Source organism: Musca autumnalis, unplaced genomic scaffold (genome assembly GCF_047663935.1).
Source record: "Musca autumnalis isolate F117 unplaced genomic scaffold, ASM4766393v1 scaffold_2, whole genome shotgun sequence".
Taxonomy (NCBI): Eukaryota; Metazoa; Arthropoda; class Insecta; order Diptera; family Muscidae; genus Musca; species Musca autumnalis.
The window spans coordinates 108,690,411-108,702,429 of NW_027411755.1; the positions used below are offsets into that span (position 1 = coordinate 108,690,411).

The 12,019-nt window shown below is 43.0% G+C and overlaps 1 protein-coding gene across 1 annotated transcript; it reads right to left on the reverse strand.

Moving 5' to 3' along the window:
• Positions 1 to 4,205: 4,205 nt before the first annotated feature.
• Positions 4,206 to 8,123, reverse strand: LOC141393015 (uncharacterized). The gene is made up of 2 exons (XM_073965968.1): positions 7,921 to 8,123; positions 4,206 to 4,724 (listed from the first exon to the last, which is right to left on the reverse strand). The coding sequence occupies exons 1-2, from the start codon at positions 8,105 to 8,107 to the stop codon at positions 4,255 to 4,257; spliced, it is 657 nt and encodes a 218-aa protein (XP_073822069.1). The 5' UTR covers positions 8,108 to 8,123; the 3' UTR covers positions 4,206 to 4,254.
• Between the last annotated feature and the right edge of the window lie 3,896 nt (positions 8,124 to 12,019).

Here is a 12,019-nt window from a genome sequence, read left to right on the forward strand (position 1 = left end):
TTACCTTGACCCCCTTGTAAAGAGCAGACTAGCCCAGCCACACATTTGCCTTTTCAACCACGTCCGAGATGAGGATGTCCCGAAGACGACCCTCAACTAGCAACCAATGACAGTCACTGAAACGCCCATTGGAATCAGCCCTGTCTATGATTGCCAGCCGGATGTCACCCGGGACAATCCGTCGAGCAGCGATGTCATCCTGCTTCGGGATTGACGAGCAAGGAGTCTGCAGAGCTGTAGGCATCGCGTTGTCCTTACTCACCTTCGTGGACGAGCAGGGAATCTCCAGACCACTAGGTCCTGGATTTTCCTTACTCGCCTTCACAGACGAGCTTAGATTCTGCAAAACACCAGTTTCCGCGTTGTCCCTACTCGCCTTTGTGGACGAGCAGGGAGTGTGCAGAGCACTAGGTTTTACCTTATCCTCACTCGCCTTTACAGATGAGCATGGAGTCTGCAGAGCACTATGTTCCGCGGTATCCTTTCTCGCCTTTCCAGATGTACAAGGCTTCAGAGGAGAAGCACACGATGAAGAGGCTTTAACCTTTTCATTAGTGATCCTCTCACTAGCCTTCCTCGTCACCGAAGCAAACAATGCCGGCGGATAGACCGGCTGTGGCAACGTAGACTTCTTCGCAGAAGGAGGTTCCTCAGACGACCTCATCCTCTTCACAACCACTGGTTGTGATTTTGGATCGGTCGCCCGAGGTCCGTTATCCTTTGAGGATGTCAATGCCGTCACTGACCCATCACTGTTCTGCCCGCTCGTGTTCCCACTTGTGTCGGATGGTATATTCTTCTTCATTAGCCGACTCACCTCTATCACCCTTTGTTGGGGTTTAGAAGTTGGGCCAGCTGCAGAATCAGTTGATACCTTCCCAGAGGATTTGGTTCCCTTCTTCTTCCTTTCACTGACACACACTTCCCTCTTTGTTACGTGAGGATATTCTCTTTCAAATCTCCTCACGAACTTGAGGTTAGACCGTATCATTTGAAATTCCCTTACGCTGATGGTGTTGGGGGCCTTATTGGCATACCGATTGCAATAGTTAGTTGCCCTTCGGTATGATTTGTTGTCTCTTGCTTCCTTGGCCTTGGCAGAGTTGGAGATCTGTGGATTCAGCGAATAGTCCATCTTATCGATAGGTTCTTCGCTCGAGCCACTCTCCTCCTCTACTGCTTTTTGCCTTAGAAGCAGAGGTTTGTCGGGATTATCCGACACCAAAGAATCCGACAACATCAAGCCTATTGTAAATAATATACCTTGTATAGCTTTAAACATATTAAGATAAATAAAAGAAAATATAAAGGTGTGTAAATAAAAAACACAAACATCATCATTATTGGATCGATGGAACGGGTTGAAATGCTGATGAAAATATCGGATCTTTCATGGTTTTCTTTGCATGGGTTCAAATGCTAATGAGAAGATCAGATTTTTTACGACTTGGTTTGAACCAATGCAAAATATGATATGAAATCACGTCATCTCAGAGAACCCCTTCTTTCGAATTTTGCTGGGTTATTTATCTAAATATCGAATCCTTCCTGCGAAAAAGATGAAAGTGACAAAAAACAAATATTATAAGAGACGTTTTTTATTTTATAGCTTTTGATCTAACCGAAATTTCATATAAAATTTATTATACAGAGAATAGGTCTGTCTGGTTACTTTCCCAGCAAGAATTGTCCAACAAGAACTTTCTCAGAGAGTAAGGAGTTTTTATTCTCTTTTGCAAGAAAATTGTAAAAAGTCATGGTATAATAAAGTAGAGGTAGGCCAGGTAAGGAAATAGCTGAAAACTACAACCCTGCAGCCATGGCTTAAAACGTCAAATGACATGGAGATGTATATGCGTAGATAGTCGGTTTTACAAAAGCATATGAAATTTAGAACTTCACTGTTTATTTTAAAAGTACCAAATAGTGTAAAAATAAAAATCACTTCAGTTATGCTCCAGAATATTATTGCTAGATAACTGTTCCAAAAATAGGAAAAGTTGTACCCAAAACTTAAGACAGCGAAAACAAAAATGTCATTCTCTTATTTTCTACTTGAAAAGTTTGGCTGATCTAATATAGTGATTGCTGGCATCCGATTTGCAGATTCGGCGACATTTCAGCTAGAAATTTTACAATATTTGTAATATTTCCGTTCCTGTACTCTTAGAACAAATTCCAGTAAGTGTCAATACTTGACAAATCGTTCATTCGCATGTATTATGCTTGGTTTACATTTACGAAATCCACTCGACGTCAACCGTCAATTCCTTTGCGTATACGTCAAATGAAAGCAATGGAATGGACAGTTGAAATCGAGTGGATTTCGTAAATGTAAACTTACTATTACTGCTTATTAAAAACTCAACATTTTTATTTAGCCACGCGAATAAAATTTCTTGTCCATCAATCATTTTTTGTTGGAACAATTCACCGATGCATCTACCTTTATAATTGAATAATGGCAACAACAGTAAAAATGTCAACCCTGCTTTTGACAGAATAGGCCATAACAAGAAAAAAATTGTAATCAGCTGTTAGCTGTGGACTACCTTATACATTATTGTACCATGGTAAAAAGTAAACAGACACCTTCCCAGCAAAAACCAGCAAGCAATCAGCTGACTTGCCAAAACAGAACAATTATTGCACCATGGTAAAAAGTAAACAGACACCTTCCCAGCAAAAACCAGCAAGCAATCAGCTGACTTGCCAAAACCGAACAATTTGTCCGCCAATAAAGGAACCAACTCAAGCAAACATGTTGTAATTTATTAAAAATAAAAAAGAAAATTAACAAAAAGGAATTTTCACATTGACACTTTGTTCTCCGAAGAAACAATATAATTAGGTTTGCTATTTCCACAATAAAATTGATTTTAATTTTCACAAACATAAATCAAAGAATAATTAAAAACAGCTGATTGATTTTTTTCAGGATGAAGAAGAGTTACAAGTGCTTGCTAGAAGAAATTTGTCCAGCAAGAATTTGCAAACTCTCAGTAAAAGAACTGTCAAAATGTCTCTCTGGAATCGCTCTCTTTTGCTGACTTTTTGTGTTAATAGACGACTTCCAGCAACAATTGACACAAATTGTTACAAATGCTAGACAGACAGACTCAATATTCGCAATATAACGGTAATTTTTGTCGCTTACCTCTTTTTCGCTGTCATGCCAGCAGGCAAGTAGAATATGTAGTGGCGGTTACATTAAAAAATCTTTACTTACAAAAACTAATTTTTAGAGCATTTCATGTGGTTCATTTAATCTGAACGCATGAGAGTTGGGATTTTTTTTCCCATTCCCACTGTTACCGCCGCCACTGTTTATTTACCTTTCTTCTTATTTATGTTGTTTTATTAAATACGATCGCAACCTTGAATTTTCATGTAGTCAATACACTTTTGCATTGATCTCTATTTCTCTATTTGTTGCCCTTTATTTATGTGGCCCTTTGCCTATGTGTATATACATACATGCATTAAGTAATAAGTATGTTGTTATTGTTTAATAACGGTAGCTTCAAAGGGCAACGAAGAGATGACAATAATTAGTTCGAATTTGAATACGCAGTGAACAAATTGTTTTTAAAGCGCCATAAACCTTTTGTTATTAATAAACATTTTATGTGAATATTTATTTTCAAAGTGTTTTATTTCGAAGTGGACGACTATTAAAAGTTGTTTTGCGTATCGAACTCAACATTCTTTAAAACAATTTAACTCTTTAAAAACAATTTAAAGTGTTTAATAAAACAAAATAAAAATAATTTCGCGAGCTTGTTACAACTACCGCGGTTTCGGCAATAAATTTACAGGAAGTGTACAAGATATTTTATGTCACAAAAGAATAAATTTAAAAGCCGTGAATAACATCAAAGAACCGTGGAAAGAGTGTCGCACATAAGAAAAGGAATTATTTTCTGAAAAATAAAAAAAAATATTTTCTCAATAAAATAACAATAATTTTATATCGTGTTTCAACAATTTGACGACATGTCAGAAACCGATTTTAATTGCAATAAGTGTGATTCGAGAGACACCGAGCGTATGGTGCAATGCGATTCTTGTGACAAGTTGTTCCATTTCGAGCGTTTTAAAGTGGACAGCAACATTGCAAACGTAAGCTGGAGTTGTTCGTGCTGTGGTGACCAATCTGTGGCCCAAGGTAACGAGTGTGAAGAAATGCATATGCCAGCAGTAGATGGTTTGGTTTGGTTTTAGGACGCGCAGCTACCGTTGTTGGCAGCTACTTCACTCGGAGACCTTGAGGTCCATTGTGATCATCCTTAAAGAAACTGTTTGTTGTGGTTGGGTTATGTGTGGTGATGATAGATGCTGGATTGTTGCGGATTTGTTGTAAAGTTGAGTATGTAGGTGATGCTGTGATGATGGATGTGAGTTTATAGGTTGTTGCTGAGGTTGTGATGGTGGATGTAAGTTTATGATTGTAGAGTTGTTTTGATGGGTTGGATGTAATGATGGTGGATGCTGATTTATAAGATGGGTGTTGAAAGTGGTGACTGCTTTATTCTGAAGTAATATGTAGTGATTGGTCTGTTCCAGTTTGTTGATGTAAAGTGGTTTGATGTGATGGGTGCGATGAGTAATGTATATGGATGCGCGGCTGCTGTGATTGTGACAAAGATGATGATGTAGTGGGTGTGATGTGGGTGTGTTGCCGCTGAGGTTGTTGTTCAGTGTTGAGCCGATTTTCAATCCCCCTGTGTGAAGGAGAAAGAAAAACAAAGATTAATTAGTTTTGTTTGCCAGCCATGTGAGGTTTTTGGCAAATTGGTACAAGTAGATGGGGTCTATGTCGGAGAAGAAAGTCAGAGTATTTATCTCATATCTACCGAAGAAGCGATGTCTCCTCGTGAGTAACGAGGGGCCCCTACATAGTAGATGTTCGACCGTCTCTGTTTCTTCTGGATCTTGACATAGCCTACAGTAGTCTACACTACTGTTGTCCCTCCCATCTAGAAGTTAGGGACCTGACCATGTTGTGACCGGTAATGAGACCTACAGTGATCTTTATCCCTAACTTATTTAGTGAGAAAAGAGAGTTGGTTCTACGCTGAGAATAGCTGGGCCAGATTGCCTTGGATACCTTACAGCCAGTTTCCATTTGCCATCTTTGCCCCGCTTTCTCGAGGAAGTAACCTCGAAGTTTCCGGATGTAATAGCACTTTGGTGGTCTGATAGATAACTCGACTGGTAAGTCAGTCGACTGAGAGCCACCCCGTGCTAGTTCATCCGCCTCTTCGTTTTCCTTTATATCACTGTGTCCTGGAACCCAGCAAAGATCAACGAAGTCACGTACTTCAAGCAGAGCGTTTTTGCAATCGAGGATAGCTTTTGAGTTTATGGTCCATGACTTGAGAGCCTTAAGGGCCGCTTGACTATCGACAAAAATAGTCACCGGTCCTTTCAGGACATTCCCAAGTTCTTTGATCATCTCCGCTGCTTTCCTAATTGCAAAGATCTCTGCCTGAAAGACGCTGCAGTTATCGTTGAGTTTGAAGGATTGCTTAATTTGTGGGTTTTCGCAGAAGACCCCGGCACCTGTGCCATCCTCCATCTTTGAACCGTCTGTGTAGATGGCCAGACCGCCAAGAGGAGGGCTACCACTAGACCAGGCATCTCTGCTTGGGATTATTACGTTAATTTGGTTGAAATTGAGTGCAGTGGGTATATAATCACTGATGTGATCGGGTCCACTGGACTCAAGTAAATCGGTGAAGGGGAAGAAGACCTTTGCATGTCCAAATCGTGAACACTGCCACATACCTGCCTCTCTGAGCCTGAAAGCCGTTCTCGCCGCCTGAAAGTTGATAGTGATGTCCAGAGGTTGGAGATCCAGTATCACATTCAGGGCGGCTTGAGGTGTGCTTCTAATGGCACCAGAGATTAGCAGAGATGCGGCTCTTTGAACACTAGATAATTTGGACAGAAGTGCACTGTTCCCGAGTGCATGCCACCAGACAAGCCCTTCATAGGTAAGAACTGGGAGAACCACGGTATCATACAACCAGTGTATGATCTTAGGTTTGAGACCCCAGCTTTTACCAATGGAGTTCTTACAGGAATAGAGTGCCATAAAACCTCTCTTAACCCTCTCCTCAGCATTCTTTTTCCAATTTAAGCGTTGGTCCAGGATAACACCGAGGTATTTGGCTTCCGATGAGAGTTTTAGGGCAACACCATCCAGCTCTGGTAACGGGAACACGGGAATTTTGCGCTTCTTCGTGTAGAGTACGAGCTCGGTCTTCGTTGGATTCACACCAAGTCCATTGGTGCGAGCCCAGCGAGACAGCTGCACTAAAGCACGTCGCATAAGGTCTGATATAGTCGACAAGAATTTGCCGCTTATGAGGATAACAACATCGTCAGCATAGGCTACCACCTTTGTCCTTAGTTGGTTGAAGTTCACAAGAATTTCGTTTATTACAAGGAGCCAGAGGAGGGGTGATAAAACTCCTCCTTGAGGCGTACCCCTGCAAACCTTCTTCCTTACAGAACTCTCTCCTAGATGGGAGTTGATGATTCTGCTCTTCAGCATTTCATCAACCCACCTAACAAGGATAGAGGAAACTCCTGCGTTAGTGAGCGAATTATGAATTGATTCCAGCTTCACATTGTTGAAGGCTCCCTCTATATCGAGGAAGGCTGCAAGTGTGAAGCACGAACCCTCCATATTCCTCTCAATATATCCAACCACCTCATGTAAGGCGGTGTCCACCGACTTGCCTTTAATGTAGGCGTGCTGCGAGTTGCTTATAGTATGGGAATCTAGATGAGACCGTATGTCGTGGTCGAGTAGTCTCTCTAGAGTTTTGAGGAGGAAGGAAGAAAGACTAATAGGTCTGTAGTCTTTAGGTAGTGTGTGACTAGGCTTCCCAGCTTTGGGAATGTAAGTGACCGTTACCTCCTTCCATGAGTTAGGTATGTACGACAGACGCAGGCAGGCCCTGTAAATTTCCTTTATGGTTGCCAGTACCGAGTCAGCTGCATTCTGCAGCATGGCCGGGATAATGCCATCCGGTTCAGGAGACTTATAGGGTTGGAAGCTGTCTATCGCCCATTTTATTCTTGGGATGCTAGTTAAGCTGTCAATCAGTTGCTCGTCCTGTGCCGTACAGCCCTGATTGTGACTCGTTCGTTGCGAGTCACTCTCTAGGTCTGTACAGCCTGGAAAATGCACTTCAGACAGCAGATTTAGAGTCTCTAGACCAGAGTTAGTCCACGTGCCGTTTTCTCGTTTGATGCTACCCATGGGTTTGGGATCCTTGGATAGAATCTTACGAAACCTGGCAGCTTCGTTTACTCCTTCTACAGACTCGGCGAAGCAAGCCCAAGATCTCTGTTTAGCCTTTTTAATTTCACTCTTGTACTTATTGAAATTAACCCTGTAGGTATCCCAATCTGTACTGAGAGAAGATTTGTTGGCTTTGTTGTATGATTTCCTGGCAGCCTTGCGAAGACTGGCCAGGTCTTTATTCCACCATACCGGCTGAGATTTCTTCCCAGGGTATGTTATTGGGCAGGAATCCTCGTAACACCTCAGGAGGGACTTACTTAGATCGTTTACAGCAACCTCGACTTCCTTTGATGTAGACAACCTTTGAGGATTGCTTAACACCGAAGTCGTTTGTAAGCTGTAGTTGTTCCAGTCTGTCCTCCTGGGATTCCTGTATGGTTTTTGTTTCTCCGAACTTATGGGGACTTTGAAGAGTATCATCTTGTGATCTGAAAAAGAGCACTTTTCAGATACCTTCCAGTCCATAGCTTCGGAGTCTTCCAAATTGGTTAGGGTGATATCAATTACTTCGCCTCTAACTCTATTTTGGAAAGTGGGTGTGGTACCCCTATTACAAATTCTTAAATTGTTTTGCAAAATGAATTTGAAAATTGACTCACCTCTAGTGTTGGTATCGCTGCTTCCCCAATGGAAGTGATGAGCATTTGCATCGCATCCCAGAATGATGTGGCCTGTGCTCCCCATTTCGTCCATTAGATTACTTACGATACCGCCGGGTGGGTCGGGGTCTTCATAGGGAATGTAGACAGAGGCCATTATAAAGGGTTTTCCATGCCCTCTGTCCATCCTTATGGTGATGTCTCCTCTGCTGAAATTAGAGAGAAGCATTAGTTTTAGGTTCTTTTTTGCGACTACACATGTTCTCACCTTGTCTCCGTTCGAGGCAGCGAGGACAGTATAGTTGTTATTACTCAGTCCAGCAACCTTATTATTGTATAAATATGGTTCCTGGACTAGAGCAATATCAATCTTGGAAGTCGAGAGAGTAAGTAGGAGTTCGGTAGCAGCAGCCTTACAATGATGCAGATTAATCTGCAGCACACTGAGCTGCTGTCGCCTACCTCCTACTGTTGCTTTGTTGGGATCTTGAAGCATAACCTTCCCAATCCAAAGTTCAGCAACCCCTCTCGACTGCGTAAGTAGGCCTCCACGCTAACATCCGTTGCAAAACGAATGACAAGACCGCCGTTCTTCGGATAGGAGCTGAGAATTCTCCAGTTTTCCATCCGAAGACCGACGTTCTGCGTCTCGACTAACTTCAGTATTTTGTCCAGCTCCATAGATGGAGGGGGGACCCATACTGAAGTCACCATCCCACACGGAATCTCAGCAATGCTGACAGCAGCCAAATCACTCCCCTCCCAAAGAGGGTCAAGGTTGTTAACCGTAGATTTAAGGAAATCTGCTGATTCCTTATTCTCGCAGTTAACAACCATGACCCCCTTATAGGGGGCAGACTGACCGAGTCTCACCTTACTGCGATCCACCTCGTCTGAGATGAGGACGTCTCTAAGATGACCCTCGATTTGCAACCAATGACTTGTGCTGATCCTTCCATTGGGGTCAGCCTTGTCAATGATGGCCACTCTCTGGTCATCCGGAACTGTCCGTCGCAACGCACTGTCACCCTGCTTGGATGTGCAGGGTTTCTCTTGAGACCTGCTGGCTGGTTCACAAGGTTTTTGTGAAGGGACAACGATTTTGGAAGTATTGCTCTTCCCTGTGTTGTCTTTCACACTCTTCTTGATCACCTTCGGCTCGCGAGGTTTTTGCGTGGTGGCGGTCGCTGCGGAGTGTGAAGCCCCACAGTTACTGGGACCTGCACTGACCTTGATTACCGGTGCAGCAGAGGTCTGCGAGATGATTGGTCGTGTCTGCGATGACTTCTTCGCAGCCGGTGGTTGCTCCTCAGAGGACCTCATCCTCTTCACCACTACGGGTTCGGTGGAGTTTGTCCTCGAGGTACCACTGGTTATTGAAGGAGTCTTCACTGGCACTGACTTCTCATCCCGTTTTGGCTTCTTCACAGTCTGTATAGACTGTGATTTTGCCAGGTCTCCGGCGGGTATAGTAGTAGGAGGGTGGTCTGTCGTTACGTCCGTACGGGTTACGGCAGAATACCCTCCCTCACTCGACGTGGGAAATTTATTGATTAGGAAATCCTTATTCGTTAAGTGAGGATATTTTCTCTCAAATCTCCTCACAAACTTTAGGTTTTTCGTAATCAATTTAAATTCCCTTTCGGTGATGGTCTTGGGGTCCTTATCGACAAATCGCCCACAATACGATATTGCAAACCGATAGTCTTTCCTATCCATAGCCTCTTTGCTTGCTCGTTTTGAGGTTGAGGGTTTTTGCGACTCATCCATGACCTCCATGGCTACGTCGCACTCTCCGACAACTTCATCAACGGCAGTTTGTCTAAGAAGCTGTGAGGGTTTTTCTCCTGAACAAATTGGAGGAACGATTTTGTCGGACAAAGGTGACGACTCAGCTTGACCTGTGGAGGGAATAATGGTGGTTTCCATTATTTCTTCCTCGTTGGTTAAGGTTGAGTCATTCACCTCGTCGACCTGTTCGTCATCCAAATTTGTTGATGTGAGAAAGCTCTCATCTATCTTGGATAGGAGGACCCTGCTCTGTCTATTTAGACTGTCGTTTATGACGTCCAGCGTAGGGCTGTCGACCTTACCCCTGGTTGGGGTACCACACGAAGTGGAGGGGGAAATTAAGTGAGAATTGTCCGTGTCCATATTCCTAATCGTCAACGAGAGAGAGGTACTTGCGCTTGTGGAAGTGAAGACTGAAGGTGCCAAGGCATCCACACCAACATCAGTCGGGGGTTTTTGTTTTTTTGAAAGTTTTTGTTTTTTGGGGGTTTTTTTAAAAGTTCTATTATCCATACGTTATTTGTTTAAGGGAAGGATGGGAGGTCAACCGTGGCATTGCCTCCTTACCACGGTAAGGGCATTGGCAGAAGAACAAGTTCGTTACTCGTTGATTCGCCCAGGTGTCAACGAGGCTCCGTTCGAATACAGTTTTAGGTACCCCACTGCAAACCTTAAAACACCGATAGGCACGAGTATTACGCATAACACCCCGGTGTTGGGGGATCTCTGATGGGTAGGAGATCGCTACCTGGATAACCTTTGGTCAGCCGCACTTTCTCGCACTCAAAAAGTCAAGTAAAAACAGAGCTTTATTAGTCCGTTTAAAATGCCATGTCGAGTACCGAGAAATTGCGACCTAAGCCCCTGTATCGCGTCAAGATTGTTACCCCTGACAGGGATTATCTACTGCCAGCAGTAGATAATACCGCTGATTTCTCCGCCGGGAGGCAGGCTTCATCATCACCAGCCACTATGACGCAACCTGGTACATCACAACAACAACAAAAAAAATGGATCCCGTTCTTGGAAAAGGCACATAACCCAAGTACGAGCAAACATGGCTCCAATACAGTGTCATCAACACCAACAACAATGTCTCAAACGACAGTTATGCCACTGACAAAAACAACATCGACATATTCAAAAAGTATTAATAAAAATTTTCATAAAGTGTTCCGATAGTGAAAGTGTTCAGTGATTGGATTTACAACATAGCCGGTGCTGCCAGCCAAGTCTGGTCTGGGATGCAGCAGCCAAATCCGATAATAAATCAATCAACGATTATTTGCTAAGTGGTCCTGATTTGCTTACGTCTCTCTTCAATGTTTTAATCGAATTCCGAGTTGGCCAAGTTGCAGTCTGTGGTGATATTGCTGAGATGTTATATAGAATCAACGTCAAAGATGAAGACATGCATGCTCAACGATTTTTGTGGTTCGAAAATGGTGACGTAGACAAAATCAGTGTTTATGTGATGAAGGCGTTAACTTTTGGAATTAGCTGTGCTCCATGTATTGCTCATTTTGTGCGCAACAAGAATGCAGTCGAATTCCGTGACAATTATCCCAGAGCAGTGAAGGCGGTGGAGTCGTACCACTACATGGATGATTTTATCGAGAGTGTGCAAAGAGAAAAGAAGAAGCCCTCGAGTGTTACAAGTTAAAATGATACATGCTGCTGGTGGCTTCCACATGAGAACTTGGGTGTCGAATTCCAAATTGGTGCAGGAAAAATTAGGCGATGGAGAGCTGACAATGAATACGTTTGGAGCCGTCGAAAAAATTCTTGGGAATCCAATAATGATGTGTTTCAGTATAATTGCAGATTTTCACGGCTCTGGAGAAACGTATTCGAGTCGCATGTGGTCCCTACCAAGGTGGAGGTTCTTCAAGTCCTGATGTACATATTTGATCCGCTTGGATTCATCTCCCATTACACGATAGGGTTGAAAATACTTCTACAACAGATTTGGCGATCGGCAATTAAATGGGACGATGAATTAAATGACGAGCTATATAACAACTGGTCTTCATGGTTGTGCAATTTGGAGAAAATTTCACAAGTTCAAGTTCCAAGATGTTACTCCAAGCTGTTGAAGTTCACTCAAGATGTCCAAATTCATACTTTTGTTGATGCTGGAGAAGACGGATACGCAGCGTTGTGCTACTTTCGCATTAAGTATCTCGAAGAAGTCAATATCAGTCTTGTAGCAGCAAAATCCAAAGTGGCTCCCCTCAGACCAATTTCTAAACCGAGATTGGAACTTCAAGCAGCCCTAACTGGTGTGCGCCTGTCAGACAAAATAATA

Coding starts and splice junctions, on each gene's coding strand:
- LOC141393015 (XM_073965968.1), bottom strand. CDS start 8,107: ATGGACAGAGGGCATGGAAAACCCTTTATAATGGCCTCTGTCTACATT. Junction 4,725..7,920: donor CAGCGATACCAACACTAGAG/GTGAGTCAATTT, acceptor TCCTTCACACAG/GGGGATTGAAAATCGGCTCA.